Below are 25,604 nucleotides of genomic sequence, written 5' to 3' on the forward strand. Positions count from 1 at the left end.
AGAACATTAAAACTGCTCTAATATTTTCCTAATCTTGTGATTTTGTTTGTTTTATGACTGCTGTGTGATCATATATTCATCAATACTGAGGATTGTCTAATTTAATTTAAAAAAAAATCATTACGAATTGGATTATTAGCACAACAATTCAATGATACATTTTGTATATATTTTATTTTAGTATATAATATAAATTCATATAATAACATAATTTTTGTGTATATTTTTAAATGTTTCAGTTGTAGTCCCGTCATGACCCGCGGTGGCGCGTGTTGAAGCGGAACTCCAGCGTGCGCGCTCGTGTTTCCGGTCGGACACATTAGAGAGTTGCACAGCGGCAGACTGTGCATGTGCAGAGACAAACTTCACTGGTCGGTGAGTGATGATGATCAATAATAATAATCAGACATAAATCTGAGCTGATCCCAGAGCGGCTGCACGATCGGTGTTTAGTAACACACACATGTTCTTCAGATACGCGAGTTGTTTTCGACTGTCATGATCTTTTAACCCTTTTAATCCAGTGTGGCTCTATGTGCAATACATCTGAAGAGGCTTTATTAGCACGGTATCATCTGAGGGACACTTATAGTGTTAGAGTAAGTCCAATGGTCCTTACAACGATTAACATGTAAATATGTCATGTCAGAGCGGTTCAGTCTTTCAGATGCCACGGACTCATCCACAAATATAAAAGGCATATTTTCTCTATGTCTAAATATTATTAATTATATTATTTGGAAAATATTTAGGTTTTATTAAGTTACATGTAAAACAAATTCTACTCATTATAGTTAAAAAAAAAACTGTAGGAGAACTTTGTTACATTTATTTTTGATTTAATTATATATATATATATTTTAAATTTCTCAATTTATTTTAATCTTATTTGTATTATTTATTTATTTTCGCATGAGGTGTTCTGTAAATGAGGGCGGTGGTCTTATGTTAATGAGCTCATGATTATGACAGAACGTCACATCAACATCATCAGATCGTTTATTTCAAAATAAAAGTCCTGTTGTTTTAACAATATACATAGTACTTGTACTGTTGGATGTATTTATTTATTCAATTACATATTTTGCACTGTTTTCAAAGGCCTGCCTGCTGCAGATGAGTTAATATGTAAATGTATTTCAAAATAAAAGTCCCGTTTTCCTTCAGACATTTGACCCATTAGGACAGTGTTTCTGGTTTCCCAGCAGGTTTGAGTGTTCATGATGGAATCGGCTGCGGAGGTCGAGAAAGGAATCGCCCCTATTAAAGAACAGTACGTTTATATACTGTATTCTGATTATATTAATAATCACAGCGTCTGTGGAGCGATGTGTGTATGAGTGACTCGTGTCTGATGTACAGGTTCCTCACCACCAAAGAGCAGTTCCACGCGTTCCTGGACTCGGGCCGGCCGGGCCAGAAGAGTGAAGATGCGGATGGAGACTCTGGAGAACCGGAGCAGAAGAGGATCCGGCTGGACAGCGAAGCAGCGCCGGAGGAACCGGACAAGAAGGACAAGAAGAGGATGAGAGGACAGAATAAATCCAGACCTCGCATGAAACCTCAGAGCTACGAAGGCAGACGCTTGTGTCCCTCAATCATTCAGGTGAGATATATATATATATAGTGGTAATGGTTACCAAACAGGTTTCCAAACACTTCCCCCATTCCCCCAGTGTTACTATAGTTAACTAAAGTGCTTAAAGTCCCCCTGTGGTGTAAATCCAGCGTTTAATGTTGTTTATGTGTCTATGTGGTGTTTTTAATACGCTATAAGACACACCATGTGTAAGTTCATAAGTCGACAGCATTGCTGAGTATTTCCTCCTTAAAACTGCAGTGAACCAAAGACAGTCTCAAAAACACGGTTTGAAATCGCTGGTGTTTCTGACGTCACAAACGACCTTGTAACCAATCAGATCAACGTGTGATCGTCAACCAGTGGATCTCTGAGCTGAGTGAGTGAGTGGAGGCGGGGCTCATCTGCATATTCATAGAACCGCGCATACTAAATGAGGCACGGGTGTCGAGTTACATTCAAGATATTTTAAGGCATGAAGACATATCAAGGAAAAAACTTAATTTTGGTGAGTTTTAAGAGATAAGATTGACTACGGGGGACTTTGAGCGATATCTGTGGTTGGGTTGATCGTAATGCTCCTGTAACGCTACACTGGTTAACATTATCCGCGTGTCTTTCAGGAGCGAGACACTAAATGCTTCTTCGGCGATAAGTGCCGCTTCCTCCACGACGTGTCGGAGTACATGCGCAGTAAAGCGGAGGATCTGGGAGAGCAGTGTTACCTGTTCAACACCTTCGGCAAGTGTCAGTACGGCGTCTCCTGCAGGTTTGCTAAAGCTCACACCAGCGCCGAGATGAAGAACCTGGTGAACGCCGACCTCTACAAGCCCAACGCCGAGAGGGAGCCGGTCAGGAACCACCTGGACAAAGACCTGCAGAGACGGCTGAGGAAGAAGCAGGTGAGCTTCAGCGGCGCCGAGGCCTTCCTGAAGACCATCAGCCGAGGGAAGAAGCTGGAGGACGATCCCAGAGACGCGGATCAGGAGACACAGGTGAAACATCTGCGGTTACCTGATATCACTGAATTACGGGAACGAACACGGCTCAATATTCCTCATTTAAATAATTCATGCGCTGAATAAAGGGGCGGGGCCTGGTTGAGTTAGTCAGTAATGTGTTGAAACCAACTCTCTTGAATCCGACACTGAGTGAGTTACCCTGCAGTTCCTCCACTGGCCACTAGAGGCCGGCTGCAGAAGAGACTCAGTCCCATAGACCCGCATGTTAAAATACACAACTTTACAGCAGAAAAACACATGTTTACAGTCTGGTGCAAAAAGTGCTTTTGGTCTATCGAGCTAATGTTGCCCTTCATGACGACTGTGACGGGGGGGAATGTTTTTATAACTCATCCGTTTAAATTATATTAAGCCTTAAAGTTGTGCATAATTAAGGGCGTGGCCACTTGAGTGACAGGTGGATTGCCGCTGATGTCACTGCTAGTGTTTGTCTGCTGTGTGTTAGCGTCACGTCACCTCAGCTAATCCGCCTCGCTGCACATGTTCGTTATCCGGGAGTGACGCGGCCAAGATGGCGACGGCCGGCTCCGCCCACTTTGGGCTTCAAAAACGCTCTTCAGAAACACTACGGGTGACGACACACACACTACACACACACATATTATATACAGTCTGTTATTACCTGATATCACTTGAACGCTCAATATAAACTGGAGCGAACACGTCACAATATTCCTCATTATAATAATTAATGCGCAGAATAAAGGGGCGGGGCCTGGTTGAGTTAGTTAGTAGTGTGTTAAACTGGTGGTTATGGAAAAGGGGCGGGACTTTCCCAAACACACTCGAAGCGCTCGACCAATCACAACACACTGCTCCAGCCGACCAATCAGAGCACAGTGTGCTTTCAGGAGGAGGGGCTTCATAGAGACAGGAAGTAAACAGCGTTACTGACAGACTGGGAAGAGAGGAGCCGCAACAGTGGAGAATATGAGGAGAATAATCAACATTCAAGCAGGAGAACCTGTTCTAGTAGAGCCTGAAACATCATCAAGAGCAGAATCGGTCCTTTTTAAGGTGTTTAATCGCTAGTCCATCAGCGCTGCTTCAAGCATACCGGCTCGTGGGTTTCCTAAAAGCAAATATTAAAGATGTTTTAATGTATAATTTAATCTGAATTGCAGGAGAGTGCGGTTCCTCCGGTGAAGACTATGGGCCCGATTACAGACGCTGACATCATCAAGCTGCGACAATGTGAAAAGAAACAGGTGTGTTTGAAATAACATCCTATACACTACCGGTCAAAAGTTTTAGATGGGTAAGATTTTTAATGTTTTTAAAAGAAGTCTCTTCTGCTCACCAAAGCTGCATTTATATGATAAAAACAAAAACAAAAAACAGTAATATTGTGAAATATTATGACAATTTAAAATGACCGTTTTATATTTTAATATATTTTAAAATGTAATTTATTCCTCTGATGGAAGCAGAATGTTCAGCATCATTACTCCAGTCTTCAGTGTCACATGATCCTTCAGAAATCACTCTAATATGGTGATTTTATGCTCAAAAAAACATTTATTATTTTTTTCAATGTTGAAAACAGTTGTGTACAATTTGTTTTCAGAATTCTTTGATGAATAGAAAGTTCAGAAACAGCATTTATTTCAAATAGAATCTTTTCTAACATTATAAATGTCTTTACAGTAACTTTTGATCAATTTAACGCATCCTTGATGAATAAAAGTATTGATTTCTTTTATTTCTTTCCACAAAAAAATAAAATAAAATCGTACTGACCCCAAACTTTTAAAGGATAGTGTTTAATGATACAAAAGCTTTCTATTTCAGATAAATGCTGTTCTTTTGAACTTTCTAATCATCAAAGAATCCTGAAATGAAAATGTAAATTTTTTCTTTTCAACACTGATAATAATCATAAATGTTTCTTGATCATCAGATCCTCATATTAGAGTGATTTCTGAAGGGTCATGTGACACTGAAGACTGGAGCAATGATGCTGAACATTCAGCTTTGATCACAGGAATAAATTACACTTTACTGTATATTCACATAGAAAACAGCTGTTTTAAATAGTAATAATATTTAACAATATGACTATTTTTGTTTGTATTTTTAATCATATAAATGCAGCCTTGGTGAGCAGAAGAGACTTCTTGTAAAAACATTAAAAATCTTACCGATCTAAAACTTTTGACCGGTAGTGTATGTCTGCAGTATGTACAGTATATTCCTCCAGAATACTATTTGTATTTTAATGCGTAGAATACATTGAAGACCGGCTACATTTGTCAAACAGGTGTATCTGTTATGCAACAGAAACAGAAGCTTTAAAGGGTTTTAATCTATATATGAGCCATATCTACAGTCAAACCAAAACCTATTCACACACCAGATATCATTTTTTATATTGTTTCACTAGTGTGATCAGGACACTAAAGTTCATTTCTGTAAGTGAGGAGAGCAAAATAAAGTAAACTGTGACATATTATACACAAATATTCTTCATACAGTGACTACCAGTGACATTTATAACAATTTGGGACTAAAAAGTATTCAGTCACTTTGAGCTGATGATGTTTTCTTCAGTGTGTTTTCTGTAATTGCTAATGCTCTTTTTACACACAGACTGAACAACATGAAGCATTGCTTGGTCACTGGTTGAGCTAAACTGGTATTATCTAATTGTGTAGTTAAATTGAACAGCTGACAGATATTCAACATAATTCATGTGTGAGAGTCTAACAGAAGGACGGACAAAACCAGTCAAATATCCACTGATCTGAGAACTCTGAGTTCTGCTCATGTTTATCACCATTGTCTAAACTATAGCGAATAAACCGTGATGATGTGTGAGATGTTGAAGTTGAGTGAATAAATTTAGGTTTGACTGTGTATAATATAACCTATATTTAACCTTATACAGGTTTTAAAATTGCTCTTTTATAGTATTTCGACTTGAAAATAGCCAAGCTGGCATCGACCAACCAGCATCTCACAATCCGAATCAAACGGGTGTGATATTAAATCAAATTTAATTTAAGATTTTTTTTCTGCCTCGTGATGCATTTTTGATCTCCTAAAAGTTTAGACATTTTTATACACTTATTTTGTATATAATATTTGTTAATTCTGTAATGTTTAACTCTTGTGTCTCAGGTGGACTTCAGAGACAAGCTGTACCTGGCTCCTCTGACCACGGTAAACTCTCCCGGCTAACGTGCGCTCAGCGAGTCCTCCAGAGACGTGTTCTCACAGCTCACGTGTGTGTGTGTGTGTGTTCTGTGCAGTGTGGGAACCTGCCGTTCCGGCGCGTGTGCAAGCGCTTCGGGGCCGACGTCACGTGTGGAGAGATGGCCATGTGCACTAACCTCCTGCAGGGACAGGCGTCCGAGTGGGCGCTCCTCAAGAGACACGCCAGCGAGGACCTGTTCGGCGTTCAGGTGCGACTCACGGCTCATTAAAGGGGCAGTCTGTAAGATTAACAGCTAGTGGTGGAGATCGGTACTGCAGTCCAATTCAAAACATCGGAGATCGTGCAGTATCACAGAGCAAAACAAAAACACACATTCCAGCCTGGAAACACACATTTCAGAGTACAACAACTGTGTGTAGAAGTGTTGCTCAGAGAAACGAGTGTGTGAACTCAGCATGTTTCCTCAATATATGCAAACACATGGTATTTGTATGCTTTAGTAGAGTGAAAAGTTGCATACAGCGCCTTTAATGACAGTCTGATTCGGTTATACAGTGAATTATTGACTGGTTTGATGAAGCGTAATGCTGGAATTACCATAATTACGAGCCGTTCGTGTCATTGGAGTGACGTTATTATTGGTTTCTAGGCTCATGATGTCGGACTGGGTCCCTGTGTTGATCATATATCACTGTTAATTAGAGCAAAACACTACAAGTCATATCCGTTCTTCCCCAGTTTATTGGAAACACTTTTTGTATTACAAGATTCTGAAATGTTTCTTATGCAAATGAGGCATGGTCTAATTAAATATGTGCTCATTTGCATACATTTCCATAACAGAAATCTGAAAATTGGATAAAGCAGGTTTGATTGTGTTGACATTAGAGTTAAAGGATTTCCCAGAGGGGATTTCTCAGTTTATCATTCCATAAATCAACAGTCATGAAAATACATTTTCACCATGATTTTAGGAGTAAAATGTTCTATAAATCAGGCGAATGATACAGTATATGAACAACCATTTGGAATTTTGGATGTATTTTGGATGTTTTCTTTCCACTAGTCTGAAAAAACACGTTATGAAAAGCCAAAATCTCAAAACTGACCAGTGCATAAAAAAAACTGACTTGACTTTGTTATCGCAAAATAATAATATGGCTGAAAATTGCATAATATACAATAAAACGTGTAGCATCTCCTACCCAGCTTCCTAACTGTTGCATTGGCTGCCGGTTTGGTTGTGTTTACATGACGTCAGGTGACAGAAGTCTGATTCTGAGTTTCAGTGTGTGTGTGTCGGCATCTCCCGCATGGGCTGCCGTGAGGGTGTGTGTACGTGACGTCAGGTGACAGAAGTCTGATTCTGAGTTTCAGTAAGTGTGTGTGTGTGTCCGGCGTCTCCCGCATGAGCTGCCGTGAGGGTGTGTGTACGTGACGTCAGGTGACAGAAGTCTGATTCTGAGTTTCAGTAAGTGTGTGTGTCCGGCGTCTCCCGCATGGGCTGCCGTGAGGGTGTGTGTACGTGACGTCAGGTGACAGAAGTCTGATTCTGAGTTTCAGTAAGTGTGTGTGTGTCGGCGTCTCCCGCATGGGCTGACCTGAGCTTGTGTTGCAGCTGGAGGGCTGTTTCCCAGACACCATGACCAGGTGTGCCGAGCTGCTCAATCAAAACATCGACGTGGATTTTGTGGATATAAACTCCGGCTGCCCCATCGACCTGGTCTACAAGAAGGTAATGCACAGAAACCCGGCTGCGAGGCCATTAGCCGCTTCTAAAGAACAGTTCACACACACATATATGGTCATTTATTCAGATACTGGAGACTGATGCTGTTTTCACAGATCTGTCCTACAGTGAACACACTGTTACCACACAGGTTTCTGGAGTTGATTGAGTCGCTGGTTGATTTGAACAACATTCGATTTTTACACGGCTTGAAACTGTTTATTCCTTGAATATTTCTCATAGGGTCATGAATGTGCATGCAAAGTATTGTGTTTTGGAAAGCCTGTACAAATGACCTTTATTGTTTTCCATGCAATTTGCCAAAAAACTGGAAAACCTCGATCATAGCTCGTCAAAATATGAAACGCTTGAGATTTAAACATGAGAATTTAAGACTTAAAGTTTACTTGAAATTAAAGACTTGTCTTCTGAATCGAGAGAGAATTTGCTGTTCATCTATTTGAGTTTTACTGTCAATGTTTTACTAGAGTCAAAACAAAACAAAAATGCAGAGGCATTTTACACCAATATTACAAATAGAAATAAATACTACAATTAATGTACAAATCATAAATACTATTTATTCATAGTTGTATCTCAGAGTGAAAATAGTCTCTTCAAGTAGTCAAAACATCAAATAAATAGTTTTTTTTGTGTCTGTAGACTCTGTACAGGTAATATTGAATATTTACATCAGATTTACCACTAACACAAAGAGAGAAAGTGTTTTTTATAGTATAGTAGTTAATAATGTAGTATATTTTGGGGGGTTTTAGTCACTGAAAGAGGTTTTTACGTGATTCTTTAGTGTTGATTTTTGGTGAACTGCATGGAAACCAGAGGTCGCTTTGACCCGACACACAGCGTAGCCGTATTTTCAGAAGAACGCTAGTCTTTGTGACTTTTAACTGCGATGAACTGATTTGTTTCTTCAGGGCGGTGGATGTGGCCTCATGACACGCACCACCAAATTTGAGCAAATCGTGAGGGGAATGAATTCTGTAAGTGAACCGAGAAACCTTGATCATTGTTACGTGTGTTTAAAGAGTGTGTTGAGTGATGTTCGTCTTGTATCGCGTCATTGGACGTCAGTAGGTGTGTTTACATGCACATGTTTTCATCAATCCGATCTCAGATTCTGAAAGTTATGTTTATATGAACCCTGAACGTCACACTGATTCACATATACATTAACTTTTGCATTTATGTATTACGTTCAGAATTGAAGAAAGACGCCGTGATTAAAATTAGTAAAATTGTCTTTTTTATGTGTCAAATTGACAAAGGAACTATTTTTTTATACTATAGGAGTTCATAATTTCTCATATTTTACATTTTTGTATTCTTTGTCAACCTACAAGAGGTTTTTACATGACTCTTTAGTGTTTTTCGTAGTGTTGATAGCATGGAAACCAAAGGAGGTCAAGTTATAGTTATACGAACCCTAAAAGTTACAGCACGATACACATTCACATTTGCATTTATGTATTATGAACAAAACTTCAGTTCGCTGCATGCAGAGCCGGAGAAAACCAGCGCGATAATGTCTAACCGCAAGTATAATTGTTTTGCATCAGACATTTATGTCAGAAGTGCTTTTTAGCAAATATTTAGTGAATGTTCAGTGTCCTCCACTGACCAGTTCTTAAAACGCAAGATGTAAATAAACACATGCATGTTCGTACGACATTTGTAAACATGCTCATCACGGCGCTATTTGTGATATTAAAGATATTTGTGAATCTGATTGAGACGATTCAAGCATTTACATGCTGTTTTTTCCTATTGATCGGTCAGATTACTTCAGGTCTGCAGCACCACTTTCAACCTTATGGATATTTCATTCAGATCGAGCTGAATTATTTTAGCATGAAGGCTTTTCAGTCCGACTGAGCCATCAATCTGATTATTAACGGATTACGAGTTGCTGCTGTGTGACGCGTCTCATGCTCTTCCGCAGGTGCTGGACGTTCCTCTAACGGTTAAGATCCGCACGGGAGTCCAGCAGAACTGCAACGTCGCGCACAAGCTGATCCCCGAGATGAAGAAGTGGGGCGTGTCGCTCATCACGGTACGGTGAGGTTCAGCGAGCAGCTCAAGCTAATGAGGTTTCCTTCATCATGAGTGTTCTCCTCCGCAGCTGCACGGCAGATCTCGCGAACAGCGCTACACGAAGTCAGCTGACTGGGATTATATCGACACCTGCTCCAAACTCGCCGCTCCCGTACCGCTGTTCGGTGAGTAGATGATGCGGATACGCCAAACTTCAGATGCTTTGACTCTAGGGATGCACCGATAGCCGATAATTCTTTAAATTTGAAAGCCGATAACCGATAATTCGTTAAATTTGAAAGCCAGAAACCGATAATTCTTTATATTTGAAAGCCGCTAACCGATAATTCTTTATATATGAAAGCCGGTAACCGATAATTCTTTATATTTGAAAGCCGGTAACCGATAATTCTTTATATTTGAAAGCCGATAACCATAATTCTTTATATTTGAAAGCCGCTAACCGATAATTCTTTATATATGAAAGCCGGTAACCGATAATTCTTTATATTTGAAAGCCGGTAACCGATAATTCTTTATATTTGAAAGCCGATAACCATAATTCTTTATATTTGAAAGCCGCTAACCGATAATTCTTTATATATGAAAGCCGGTAACCGATAATTCTTTATATTTGAAAGCCGGTAACCGATAATTCTTTATATTTGGAAGCCAGAAACCGATAATTCTTTATATTTGAAAGCCGATAACCGATAATTCTTTATATTTGAAAGCCGCTAACTGATAATTCTTTATATTTGAAAGCCGCTAACTGATAATTCTTTATATTTGAAAGCCGATAACCGATAATTCTTTATATTTGAAAGCCGCTAACTGATAATTCTTTATATTTGAAAGCCGCTAACCGATAATTCTTTATATATGAAAGCCGGTAACCGATAATTCTTTATATTTGAAAGCCGGTAACCGATAATTCTTTATATTTGAAAGCCGGTAACCGATAATTCTTTATATTTGAAAGCCAGAAACCGATAATTCTTTATATTTGAAAGCCGATAACCGATAATTCTTTATATTTGAAAGCCGCTAACTGATAATTCTTTATATTTGAAAGCCGGTAACTGATAATTCTTTATATTTGAAAGCCGATAACCGATAATTCTTTATATTTGAAAGCCGATAACTGATAATTCTTTATATTTGAAAGCCGATAACTGATAATTCTTTATTTTTGGAAGCTGGTCACCGATGATTCTTTATATTTGAAAGCCGTTAACGATAATTCTTTATATTTGAAAGCCGGAAACCGATCATTCTTTATATTTGAAAGCCGATAACCGATATATTGGCCGATAAATCTAAATCCAATTTCAATATATAAATTGAGTTTGAATACAAAAACAAAACTCACCATTAAAAGCCATGACCCAATCACACAGTTATAATGTTCTCATTATCATTTTATGCAGCTGATATAACATGTTGCACTGAACTGTATTTTCCTTTTTTGAAGTGATTTCAATCATATTTCAAGCGATTCAGCTCCATCATGTTGAACAGTGTGCATCTGAAGCGTCTCAGCTGAAGGAAATAATACATGATTTATCAGCTTTAATATATCTGACAAGTTTTCTTTTCGGGTCGATATTGATAACATAAATGATCATATATCGGCCGCTACTGATATGGTGATCCCTAATTGACTCTGTTGGTGTTTGTCCCACAGGTAACGGAGATATTCTGTCGTATGAAGACGCCATGAAGGCCAGAGAAACGGGAGTGTCGGGGATCATGTTGGCGAGGTCAGTCTGCGTCCGCTTTCATGCATCATCTGTGCCGTTCTGGGCTGCGCTTCCATAAAGCATCGTAAGCCTCAGAAGTTCGTAAATACGATCGTACGACTGATCTTAAAGGGATAGTTCTCCCAAAAATGTAAATTAGCCCATGATTCACTCTCCCTCAAGCCATCCTAGGTGTATATGACATTCTTCTCTCAGACGAACACAATCAGAGTTATATTAAAGGGATACTCCACTTTTTTTGGAAATAGGCTCAATTTACAACTCCCCCAGAGTTAAACTGTTGAGTTTTACCGTTTTTGAATCCATTCAGCCGATCTCCGGTTCTGGCGGTACCACTTTTAGCATAGCTTAGCATACATCATTGAAGTGGACAAGACCATTAGCATTTCTCATTAAAAAATGACCAAAGTGTTTCGATATTTTTCCTATTTAAAACTTGACTCTTCTGTAGTTACATCGTGCACTAAGACCGACGGAAAATGTAAAGTTGCGATTTTCTAGGCTGATATGGCTAGGAACTATACTCTCATTCCTGCGTAATAATCAAGAAACTTCACTGCCGTACCATGAGAGCAGCAGGCGTAATGATATGACGCAGCGCCTGAAAATAGTTCCGTTGTGTTGACGGAAGGTGGCCTATTTTCAGGCGCTGCGTCATATCATTACGCCTGCTGCTCTCATGGTACGGCAGTGAAGTTTCTTGATTATTACGCAGGAATGAGAGTATAGTTCCTAGCCATATCAGCCTAGAAAATCGCAACTTTACATTTTCCGTCGGTCTTAGTGCACGATGTAACTACAGAAGAGTCAAGTTTTAAATAGGAAAAATATCGAAACACTTTGGTCATTTTTTTTGAGAAATGCTAATGGTCTTGTCCACTTCAATGATGTATGCTAAGCTATGCTAAAAGTGGTACCGCCAGAACCGGAGATCGGCTGAATGGATTCAAAAACGGTAAAACTCAACAGTTTAACTCTGGGGGAGTTGTAAAATGAGCCTATTTCCAAAAAAAGTGGAGTATCCCTTTAAAGGGCATATTGCAGGTTAGAGGACCCAACGAGTCAATGTATAGAAAAATAATGTAGGAACTAGATTTTCTTTAAAATATTCTTATAAATACGCTACAGAAGCTTCTGGAGTCGTTTTTGTGAGAAAATTTTACTTCCGCGTCTGAAAATGGGCGTGGCGGGCGTTACGTAACGGGCGGGAGAGCGGTCGATGCAAACAACAGGAAAACAATGGATCGCAATGACATTTCGGACGCTGAGGAAATACTTACTCGTATGACGGACCACAGCCATACAGTTATGAGCCTGCTATGCTGCCAAGAGAGCAGGACAGGATTAATGTTAGACAGAACGGTCAGAGACACATTGAGTTGTGGTGTGAGAACGAGTGGAGAACAGGACAGGTGTCTTTGCTTATAGATACACACGTTCGCTAACGATATACACTGTGCTCACAATATTGTACAGATTATTACCATCGTATATCAGGCCAGCAGACATTAGTATGTTTAGGGTAGATGTATACTATTAAATGTATAAAAACTATACTTGAGTATAGGGATGTCCCGATCCGATCACGCGATCGGAAATCGGGCCCGATCACATGGTTTCAGACTCGATCGGAATCGGACGTTACCTCCCGATCAGGACTCGGATATATGTAAATTAGGGGTGTAACGGTACATGTATTCGTAATTATTGAACCGTTTCGGTACGAGGCTTCCGGTTCGGTACGCATACAAACCGAACGATTCCTAGGACCATTTTTCCTGCAGACGAAATCCGCGCTGGCGCGATCACCACAACGCTGCGCAACATCAAATGGCAAACGTAATGAAAGCGGAACGAAACTGCGCTTCTCATTATATTGTGCTTCACGGACCATTTATCAGTTCGGACCAGCAACATCTGTGCAGCGCGAGATCAAGCGAAGAGATCCAGTGAAGAAAACATTTGAATTCGCCACTGAATAACATCGCTGCGAGATCTAGTGAGAAGCATTCACATTTCTCCGTTATTAACCGTAGATCTCTATTAGATCAAACAGCGCTGACGTGGACACCAGGAGAAACATTGTGCCGTGAATGAACATGGATTTAATGTTGCACTTCAAAACTCAAATATTATATAAATATATATTTAAATGTTATTTTTAATGTGATTACCAAAACATTATTTGTTCATCCTTCAAAGATTACCCCCATTTATAAACCTGAAAGTTTCAAGATGTAGGAAAACTACAAAAATAGTTTTTCTTTTAATAGGAAATTTCTCTGGCATTTCTTTCTTTTTGCTGTATCGTATCGAACCGAACCGCAAATTTTGTGAACTGTAACACCCCTAATGTAGGCCTATATTATATTCTCATTATTTTTTTATACACTTTTAAAACATTTTTATTTTTTGTTTACATGTCTGCTGGGTATTTTAAGTTGAGGTGCTATTTGTTTTTATATTAGACTTTTTCTAGATTTACTGTTGCACTAAAGTCCAAAAGTGAAGATTTTATGTTATTTATTACTTGATTGTTCAAGCTACCTCACAGAAGTGCTCTGTTTGTTAACAGAGTTGTTGAATGTTAAAATAAGGTGAATTAAATAAAAAATAAGGAACATCCTGGATCTGTTTTTTCTCTCTTCTTTATTTTTTTTTAATGTATTATATAAGTATCGGATCGGGACTCGGTATCGGTAGATACTCAAAATCAAATGACTCGGACTCGGACTCGAGGGCAAAAAAACCTGATCGGGACATCCCTACTTGAGTATATTTCTATTGTACTAAAAACATACCCAAGTACATTTTTAAAACATATTTTTCATCTGGGTTATAACATAAATAGAAAATTAAAGATTTGAATATTTAAACAACCTGAGTAATTTTGTTTTTCAATTACAAGTTGCCTCTATTTAGGGCATGACTCCCTATATCACACTATTTGATGCCATTGGTACAGTATACGACGATCAATATTCTTGCTTCGGCATCCCATGTTAAACTCCATCATATCGCCGGGATGATAATCCTCCGATCTGAAGTGAACGCTACACACGATCTGAAGTGAAAGCTACACACGACCGCGGTTCTCGAAGCCGATGCGGAAGAGAAATCCCGTCTCTTCAGCTGCACACACCGCACCAGGCACGAAAGATACAGCACCGTCCTTTTTCTTGTTATGGAAACCTGTGGACTCGATGTCCTGACAGGCCGGAGTTTTTGCAACCTCCACAAACACAATAATTTACCATGACGATGATAGATTGAAATACAAAAACTACGGAAAACACACTGACTCACGGCCGCTCTCACTGAATGCCAGCCTACTCTGCACTGAGCCGAGGCTGAGGCTCCCTAGCGTGACGTAAAATGACGCGATGTTGAAAAAAAAAGCCGTTTTTACGAGCAGTCCAAGAAACGCTCACTTTATCTACTAAATTAGTGCCCTTATGTCGTTTTAAAACATTTTAAATCCTGCATTAACTTTTCATATGGTATTTTCATACAAGGTTATATATTAATTTAGATTTTTTTTTTTTACCTGCAATATGCTCTTTAAACATGTCCTGGCTCTTCCAAGCTTTATAATGGCAGTGAATGACTTTATATATTTTTGAAGTCCATAAAAGTGCATCTGTCCATCATAAAAGTGCATCTGTCCATCATAAAAGTGCATCTATCCATCATAAAAGTGCATCTGACCATCATAAAAGTGCATCTGTCCATCATAAAAGTGCATCTATCCATCATAAAAGTGCATCTGTCCATCATAAAAGTGCATCTGTCCATCATAAAAGTGCATCTGTCCATCATAAGTGCATCTATCCATCATAAAAGTGCATCTGTCCATCATAAAAGTGCATCTGTCCATCATAAGTGCATCTGTCCATCATAAAAGTGCATCTGTCCATCATAAAAGTGCATCTATCCATCATAAAAGTGCATCTGTCCATCATAAAAGTGCATCTGTTCATCATAAGTGCATCTATCCATCATAAAAGTGCATCTGTCCATCATAAAAGTGCATCTGTCCATCATAAAAGTGCATCTGTCCATCATAAAAGTGCATCTATCCATCATAAAAGTGCATCTGTCCATCATAAAAGTGCATCTGTCCATCATAAAAGTGCATCTGTCCATCATAAAAGTGCATCTGTCCATCATAAAAGTGCATCTGTCCATCATAAGTGCATCTGTCCATCATAAAAGTGCATCTGTCCATCATAAAAGTGCATCTGTCCATCATAAGTACATCTATCCATCATAAAAGTGCATCTGTCCATCATAAAATTGCATCTATCCATCATAAAAGTGCATCTGTCCATCATAAAAGTGCATCTGTCCATCATAAAAGTGCATCTGTCCATCATAAAAGTGCATCTGTCCATCATAAGTGCATCTGTCCATCATAAAAGTGCATCTATCCATCATAAAAGTGCATCTGTCCATCATAAAAGTGCTAAAAGTGCATCTATCCATCATAAAAGTGCATTTATCCATCATAAAAGTGCATCTATCCATCATAAAAGTGCATTTATCCATCATAAAAGTGCATCTGTCCATCATAAAAGTGCATCTGTCCATCATAAAAGTGCATCTGTCCATCATAAGTGCATCTGTCCATCATAAAAGTGCATCTATCCATCATAAAAGTGCATCTATCCATCATAAAAGTGCATCTGTCCATCATAAAAGTGCATCTGTCCATCATAAAAGTGCTAAAAGTGCATCTATCCATCATAAAAGTGCATTTATCCATCATAAAAGTGCATCTATCCATCATAAAAGTGCATCTATCCATCATAAAAGTGCATCTGTCCATCATAAAAGTGCTAAAAGTGCATCTATCCATCATAAAAGTGCATCTATCCATCATAAAAGTGCATCTATTCATCATAAAAGTGCATCTGTCCATCATAAAAGTGCATCTGTCCATCATAAGTGCATCTGTCCATCATAAAAGTGCTAAAAGTGCATCTATCCATCATAAAAGTGCATTTATCCATCATAAAAGTGCATCTATCCATCATAAAAGTGCATCTGTCCATCATAAAAGTGCTAAAAGTGCATCTATCCATCATAAAAGTGCATTTATCCATCATAAAAGTGCATCTATCCATCATAAAAGTGCATCTATCCATCATAAAAGTGCATCTGTCCATCATAAAAGTGCTAAAAGTGCATCTATCCATCATAAAAGTGCATCTATCCATCATAAAAGTGCATCTATTCATCATAAAAGTGCATCTGTCCATCATAAAAGTGCATCTGTCCATCATAAGTGCATCTGTCCATCATAAAAGTGCATCTGTCCATCATAAAAGTGCATCTATCCATCATAAAAGTGCATCTGTCCATCATAAAAGTGCTAAAAGTGCATCTATCCATCATAAAAGTGCATTTATCCATCATAAAAGTGCATCTATCCATCATAAAAGTGCATTTATCCATCATAAAAGTGCATCTGTCCATCATAAAAGTGCATCTGTCCATCATAAAAGTGCATCTGTCCATCATAAGTGCATCTGTCCATCATAAAAGTGCATCTATCCATCATAAAAGTGCATCTATCCATCATAAAAGTGCATCTGTCCATCATAAAAGTGCTAAAAGTGCATCTATCCATCATAAAAGTGCATTTATCCATCATAAAAGTGCATCTATCCATCATAAAAGTGCATCTGTCCATCATAAAAGTGCTAAAAGTGCATCTATCCATCATAAAAGTGCATTTATCCATCATAAAAGTGCATCTATCCATCATAAAAGTGCATCTATCCATCATAAAAGTGCATCTGTCCATCATAAAAGTGCTAAAAGTGCATCTATCCATCATAAAAGTGCATCTATCCATCATAAAAGTGCATCTATTCATCATAAAAGTGCATCTGTCCATCATAAAAGTGCATCTATCCATCATAAAAGTACCTCTATCCATCATAAAAGTGCATCTGTCCATCATAAAAGTGCATCTATTCATCATAAAAGTGCATCTGTCCATCATAAAAGTACCTCTATCCATCATAAAAGTGCATCTATTCATCATAAAAGTGCATCTATCCATCATAAAAGTACCTCTATCCATCATAAAAGTGCATCTGTCCATCATAAAAGTGCATCTATTCATCATAAAAGTGCATCTATCCATCATAAAAGTGCATCTATCCATCATAAAAGTGCATCTATCCATCATAAAAGTGCATCTGTCCATCATAAAAGTGCATCTGTCCATCATAAAAGTGCATCTATCCATCATAAAAGTGCATCTATCCATCATAAAAGTGCATCTGTCCATCATAAAAGTGCATCTATCCATCATAAAAGTACCTCTATCCATCATAAAAGTGCATCTGTCCATCATAAAAGTGCATCTATTCATCATAAAAGTGCATCTGTCCATCATAAAAGTGCATCTGTCCATCATAAAAGTGCATCTGTCCATCATAAAAGTACCTCTATCCATCATAAAAGTGCATCTGTCCATCATAAAAGTGCATCTGTCCATCATAAAAGTGCATCTATTCATCATAAAAGTGCATCTATTCATCATAAAAGTGCATCTGTTCATCATAAAAGTGCATCTATCCATCATAAAAGTGCATCTGTCCATCATAAAAGTGCATCTATCCATCATAAAAGTGCATCTATTCATCATAAAAGTGCATCTGTCCATCATAAAAGTGCATCTGTCCATCATAAAAGTGCATCTGTCCATCATAAAAGTGCATCTGTCCATCATAAAAGTGCATCTATCTTTAACTTTATCGACTAAAATAACTGGCTTTTGGACAGAGCCGTACATTTTTGGGGAAACGCGGCGAGGTTCGTAACCTTGCTCGTAGAGAGCTAAGATGCATGGTTATCTGGAACCCGGCGCTGGTCTGTTCTAAGAACTGTTTCCTGTTTGTCAGGGGCGCGCTGATCAAGCCGTGGCTCTTCACTGAGATCAAGGAGAGCCGGCACTGGGACATCTCCTCCAGCGAGCGCCTGGACGTCCTGCGGGACTTCAGCAACTTCGGCCTCGAGCACTGGGGCTCCGACACGCAGGGCGTGGAGAAGACGCGCAGCTTCCTGTTGGAGTGGCTCTCCTTCCTGTGCAGGTGACAGGACACTTCAGCTCACAGGCATTTCTATAGCGCTTCTCACCACACATCATTTCAAAGCAGCTTATATAGATATAGAGGCGTTTCGCACGGCTCTATAAATATCTAAGTATATGATACAGCTTTTATTCTTCAGGTCAATCATATATTCATGAGATCAATAATAATAATAAGGAAATCTTTGTCATAGTGTCCTTTCAATGGTTAAAGTTACCGCAGTCACTGCATCTGCTGCACTTTATTTGTAGATTTTTTTTTTTTTTTTTTAGAATTTAAAAGATATTGTTTGATAAATGAGATCTCTGATTGTACTCCTTGGAAATAAAGTGTATTTGACAGCATCTGTAGGACCCCTGTTGCACTGCTCACCTTGAGCTGAGTGTGTGTGTGTGTGTTCAGGTATATTCCCGTGGGATTGCTGGAGAGAGTCCCGCAGAGGATCAACGAGCGCCCGCCGTTCTACATGGGCCGAGATTACATGGAGTCTCTGATGGCCAGTCAACACGTGGGCGACTGGATACAGATCAGGTGACACAGATTAATACACACATCTTGCTGACCAATAGCAGAACATTACAGGTCCAAACCCCTTCTCAGTGACACGAGCTGTTCCATCACCTATTCCTATGTGCATTCTGGGATATTGTAGAAAAAGCACTGGATGGAAGTTTCAAGATGCGCATGAACTACGATGGAAACACATTTACTGAATAAATCCCTCAAGCCTCATGTGACTCGGCGTCAGCTGTGATTGGATAACTGGAGTAGCCAGTGGACCAATGGCGTCGCAGCGTCTCTAATGTTGGTTTGGTGTTTCTGAAAGTCGAAGTGTGTGATCAGAGTGATTGGGTGTGATTCCCTCCAGAAGCGTCTCACACACACACACGAGTGTGTTCCCGAACACCAGCATCCGAACGCCAGAGAACACACTCGTTCATGATGACGCTCGACACACACTCGTTCATGATGACGCTCGACACACACTCGTTCATGATGACGCTCGACACACACTCGTTTATGATGACGCTCGACACACACTCGCTTATGATGACGCTCGACACACACTCGTTCATGATGACGCTCGACACACACTCGTTCATGATGACGCTCGACACACACTCGTTTATGATGACGCTCGACACACACTCGTTCATGATGACGCTCGACACACACTCGTTCATGATGACGCTCGACACACACTCGTTTATGATGACGCTCGACACACACTCGTTTATGATGACGCTCGACACACACTCGTTTATGATGACGCTCGACACACACTCGCTTATGATGACGCTCGACACACACTCGTTCATGATGACGCTCGACACACACTCGTTCATGATGACGCTCGACACACACTCGTTCATGATGACGCTCGACACACACTCGTTTATGATGACGCTCGACACACACTCGCTTATGATGACGCTCGACACACACTCGTTCATGATGACGCTCGACACACACTCGTTCATGATGACGCTCGACACACACTCGTTCATGATGACGCTCGACACACTCGTTTATGATGACGCTCGACACACACTCGCTTATGATGACGCTCGACACACACTCGTTCATGATGACGCTCGACACACACTCGTTCATGATGACGCTCGACACACACTCGTTCATGATGACGCTCGACACACACTCGTTCATGATGACGCTCGACACACACTCGTTCATGATGACGCTCGACACACACTCGTTCATGATGACGCTCGACACACACTCGTTTATGATGACGCTCGACACACACTCGCTTATGATGACGCTCGACACACACTCGTTCATGATGACGCTCGACACACACTCGTTCATGATGACGCTCGACACACACTCGTTTATGATGACGCTCGACACACACTCGTTCATGATGACGCTCGACACACACACGTTTATGATGACGCTCGACACACACTCGCTTATGATGACGCTCGACACACACTCGTTCATGATGACGCTCGACACACACTCGCTTATGATGACGCTCGACACACACTCGTTCATGATGACGCTCGACACACACTCGTTCATGATGACGCTCGACACACACTCGTTCATGATGACGCTCGACACACACTCGCTTATGATGACGCTCGACACACACTCGTTCATGATGACGCTCGACACACACTCGTTCATGATGACGCTCGACACACACTCGTTCATGATGACGCTCGACACACACTCGTTTATGATGACGCTCGACACACACTCGTTCATGATGACGCTCGACACACACACGTTTATGATGACGCTCGACACACACTCGCTTATGATGACGCTCGACACACACTCGTTCATGATGACGCTCGACACACACTCGCTTATGATGACGCTCGACACACACTCGTTCATGATGACGCTCGACACACACTCGTTCATGATGACGCTCGACACACACTCGTTCATGATGACGCTCGACACACACTCGTTCATGATGACGCTCGACACACACTCGTTTATGATGACGCTCGACACACACTCGTTCATGATGACGCTCGACACACACTCGCTTATGATGACGCTCGACACACACTCGTTCATGATGACGCTCGACACACACTCGTTTATGATGACGCTCGACACACACTCGTTCATGATGACGCTCGACACACACTCGTTCATGATGACGCTCGACACACACTCGCTTATGATGACGCTCGACACACACTCGTTCATGATGACGCTCGACACACACTCGTTTATGATGACGCTCGACACACACTCGTTCATGATGACGCTCGACACACAATCGTTCATGATGACGCTCGACACACACTCGTTCATGATGACGCTCGACACACACTCGTTCATGATGACGCTCGACACACAATCGTTCATGATGACGCTCGACACACACTCGTTCATGATGACGCTCGACACACACTCGTTCATGATGACGCTCGACACACACTCGTTCATGATGACGCTCGACACACACTCGTTTATGATGACGCTCGACACAATCGTTTATGATGACGCTCGACACACACTCGTTCATGATGACGCTCGACACACACTCGTTCATGATGACGCTCGACACACACTCGTTCATGATGACGCTCGACACACACTCGTTCATGATGACGCTCGACACACACTCGTTTATGATGACGCTCGACACACACTCGTTCATGATGACGCTCGACACACACTCGTTCATGATGACGCTCGACACACACTCGTTCATGATGACGCTCGACACACACTCGTTCATGATGACGCTCGACACACACTCGTTTATGATGACGCTCGACACACACTCGTTTATGATGACGCTCGACACACACTCGTTCATGATGACGCTCGACACACACTCGCTTATGATGACGCTCGACACACACTCGTTCATGATGACGCTCGACACACACTCGTTTATGATGACGCTCGACACACATTCGTTCATGATGACGCTCGACACACACTCGTTCATGATGACGCTCGACACACACTCGTTTATGATGACGCTCGACACACACTCGTTCATGATGACGCTCGACACACACTCGTTCATGATGACGCTCGACACACACTCGTTTATGATGACGCTCGACACACACTCGTTCATGATGACGCTCGACACACACTCGTTTATGATGACGCTCGACACACACTCGTTCATGATGACGCTCGACACACACTCGTTCATGATGACGCTCGACACACACTCGTTTATGATGACGCTCGACACACACTCGTTCATGATGACGCTCGACACACACTCGTTCATGATGACGCTCGACACACACTCGTTCATGATGACGCTCGACACACACTCGTTTATGATGACGCTCGACACACACTCGTTTATGATGACGCTCGACACACACTCGTTTATGATGACGCTCGACACACACTCGTTTATGATGACGCTCGACACACACTCGTTTATGATGACGCTCGACACACACTCGTTTATGATGACGCTCGACACACACTCGTTCATGATGACGCTCGACACACACTCGTTCATGATGACGCTCGACACACACTCGTTCATGATGACGCTCGACACACACTCGTTCATGATGACGCTCGACACACAATCGTTCATGATGACGCTCGACACACACTCGTTCATGATGACGCTCGACACACACTCGTTCATGATGACGCTCGACACACAATCGTTCATGATGACGCTCGACACACACTCGTTCATGATGACGCTCGACACACACTCGTTCATGATGACGCTCGACACACACTCGCTCATGATGACGCTCGACACACACTCGTTTATGATGACGCTCGACACACACTCGTTCATGATGACGCTCGACACACACTCGTTCATGATGACGCTCGACACACACTCGTTCATGATGACGCTCGACACACACTCGTTCATGATGACGCTCGACACACACTCGCTCATGATGACGCTCGACACACACTCGTTCATGATGACGCTCGACACACACTCGTTCATGATGACGCTCGACACACACTCGTTCATGATGACGCTCGACACACACTCGCTCATGATGACGCTCGACACACACTCGTTCATGATGACGCTCGACACACACTCGTTCATGATGACGCTCGACACACAATCGTTCATGATGACGCTCGACACACTCGTTCATGATGACGCTCGACACACACTCGTTCATGATGACGCTCGACACACACTCTTTCATGATGACGCTCGACACACTCGTTCATGATGACGCTCGACACACACTCGTTCATGATGACGCTCGACACACACTCGTTCATGATGACGCTCGACACACACTCGTTCATGATGACGCTCGACACACACTCGTTTATGATGACGCTCGACACACACTCGTTCATGATGACGCTCGACACACACTCGTTCATGATGGCGCTCGACACACACTCGTTTATGATGACGCTCGACACACACTCGTTTATGATGACGCTCGACACACACTCGCTTATGATGACGCTCGACACACACTCGTTCATGATGACGCTCGACACACACTCGTTTATGATGACGCTCGACACACTCGTTCATGATGACGCTCGACACACACTCGTTCATGATGACGCTCGACACACACTCGTTTATGATGACGCTCGACACACTCGTTTATGATGACGCTCGACACACACTCGCTTATGATGACGCTCGACACACACTCGTTCATGATGACGCTCGACACACACTCGTTCATGACGCTCGACACACACTCGTTCATGATGACGCTCGACACACACTCGTTCATGATGACGCTCGACACACACTCGTTCATGATGACGCTCGACACACACTCGTTCATGATGACGCTCGACACACTCGTTCATGATGACGCTCGACACACACTCGCTTATGGTGACGCTCGACACACACTCGTTTATGGTGACGCTCGACACACACTCGTTCATGATGACGCTCGACACACACTCGTTTATGATGACGCTCGACACACACTCGTTTATGATGACGCTCGACACACACTCGCTTATGGTGACGCTCGACACACACTCGTTCATGATGACGCTCGACACACACTCGTTTATGATGACGCTCGACACACACTCGTTCATGATGACGCTCGACACACTCGTTCATGATGACGCTCGACACACTCGTTCATGATGACGCTCGACACACACTCGTTCATGATGACGCTCGACACACTCGTTTATGATGACGCTCGACACACTCGTTTATGATGACGCTCGACACACACTCGTTCATGATGACGCTCGACACACGTTTATGATGACGCTCGACACACACTCGTTCATGATGACGCTCGACACACACTCGTTCATGATGACGCTCGACACACACTCGTTCATGGTGACGCTCGACACACACTCGTTCATGATGACGCTCGACACACACTCGTTTATGATGACGCTCGACACACACTCGTTCATGATGACGCTCGACACACACTCGTTCATGGTGACGCTCGACACACACTCGTTCATGATGACGCTCGACACACACTCGTTCATGATGACGCTCGACACACACTCGTTCATGATGACGCTCGACACACACTCGTTCATGATGACGCTCGACACCCACTCGTTTATGATGACGCTCGACACACACTCGTTTATGATGACGCTCGACACACACTCGTTTATGATGACGCTCGACACACACTCGTTCATGATGACGCTCGACACACACTCGTTTATGATGACGCTCGACACACACTCGTTTATGGTGACGCTCCACACACACTCGTTCATGGTGACGCTCGACACACACTCGTTCATGATGACGCTCGACACACACTCGTTTATGATGACGCTCGACACACACTCGTTTATGATGACGCTCGACACACACTCGTTTATGGTGACGCTCCACACACACTCGTTCATGGTGACGCTCGACACACACTCGTTCATGATGACGCTCGACACACACTCGTTTATGATGACGCTCGACACACAATCGTTCATGATGACGCTCGACACACACTCGTTCATGATGACGCTCGACACACACTCGTTCATGATGACGCTCGACACACACTCGTTCATGATGACGCTCGACACACACTCGTTCATGATGACGCTCGACACACACTTGTTTATGATGACGCTCGACACACAATCGTTCATGATGACGCTCGACACACACTCGTTCATGATGACGCTCGACACACACTCGTTTATGATGACGCTCGACACACATTCGTTTATGATGACGCTCACACACATTTCACTTTCACATCTGACGTTTACGAAGTATTTGTGAATCAGGAGATGAGTTTTCGGGAAGGTCTCTTTACGCGCAAATCACTCTCATATTTACTCGTATATTTACGAATGTTTCATAATTGAGACCCATGGAGTTTAACTTGTGTGGTGTGTCATGTTTGTTAATAACTGAATTAGACATCAGTAATTAGACGCGTAACTAACGGCTGTCTTCTTGTTATCGCTGCAGTGAGATGCTGTTGGGGCCGGTGCCGGGAAACTTCAGTTTCCTGCCGAAACACAAGGCCAACGCTTATAAATGACCATCGGCTGCAGAGAAAGGCAATGCTTACTGAATATAAAGTGCTAATCAAACTTTTTTTTATTTTCTTTTGTTTTATTTCTATCTTGTTTGAACATGATTAAGCCGAAGTTGTTTGTATTCAGGTTGAATTTATTTTAAATGTATTAGAGATGTTTAATACTGAAGAGTGTGTGTGTGTTAGATATAAATGCATTATAATTAAACTGATCAA

General features: G+C 41.6%; 1 protein-coding gene across 1 annotated transcript; it reads left to right on the forward strand.

The window, feature by feature from the left end:
* The first annotated feature begins 314 nt into the window (after positions 1 to 314).
* Positions 315 to 25,419, forward strand: dus3l (dihydrouridine synthase 3-like (S. cerevisiae)). Its single transcript, XM_056260251.1, has 15 exons — positions 315 to 375; positions 1,168 to 1,273; positions 1,363 to 1,606; positions 2,203 to 2,574; positions 3,726 to 3,809; positions 5,722 to 5,763; positions 5,853 to 6,005; positions 7,377 to 7,493; positions 8,423 to 8,488; positions 9,448 to 9,558; positions 9,628 to 9,724; positions 11,227 to 11,302; positions 18,220 to 18,408; positions 18,811 to 18,939; positions 25,319 to 25,419. Exons 2-15 carry the CDS (start codon positions 1,221 to 1,223, stop codon positions 25,389 to 25,391), a joined length of 1,806 nt encoding a protein of 601 aa, XP_056116226.1. The 5' UTR covers positions 315 to 375; positions 1,168 to 1,220; the 3' UTR covers positions 25,392 to 25,419.
* The last annotated feature ends 185 nt before the right edge of the window (positions 25,420 to 25,604 follow it).

This window comes from Rhinichthys klamathensis, unplaced genomic scaffold (genome assembly GCF_029890125.1).
Source record: "Rhinichthys klamathensis goyatoka isolate OS25496 unplaced genomic scaffold, OSU_Roscu_1.1 h1tg000176l_1, whole genome shotgun sequence".
Classification (NCBI taxonomy): Eukaryota; Metazoa; Chordata; class Actinopteri; order Cypriniformes; family Leuciscidae; genus Rhinichthys; species Rhinichthys klamathensis.

Coding starts and splice junctions, on each gene's coding strand:
- dus3l (XM_056260251.1), top strand. CDS start 1,221: ATGATGGAATCGGCTGCGGAGGTCGAGAAAGGAATCGCCCCTATTAAA. Junction 3,810..5,721: donor GACAATGTGAAAAGAAACAG/GTGTGTTTGAAA, acceptor CTTGTGTCTCAG/GTGGACTTCAGAGACAAGCT. Junction 18,940..25,318: donor GGCGACTGGATACAGATCAG/GTGACACAGATT, acceptor TTATCGCTGCAG/TGAGATGCTGTTGGGGCCGG.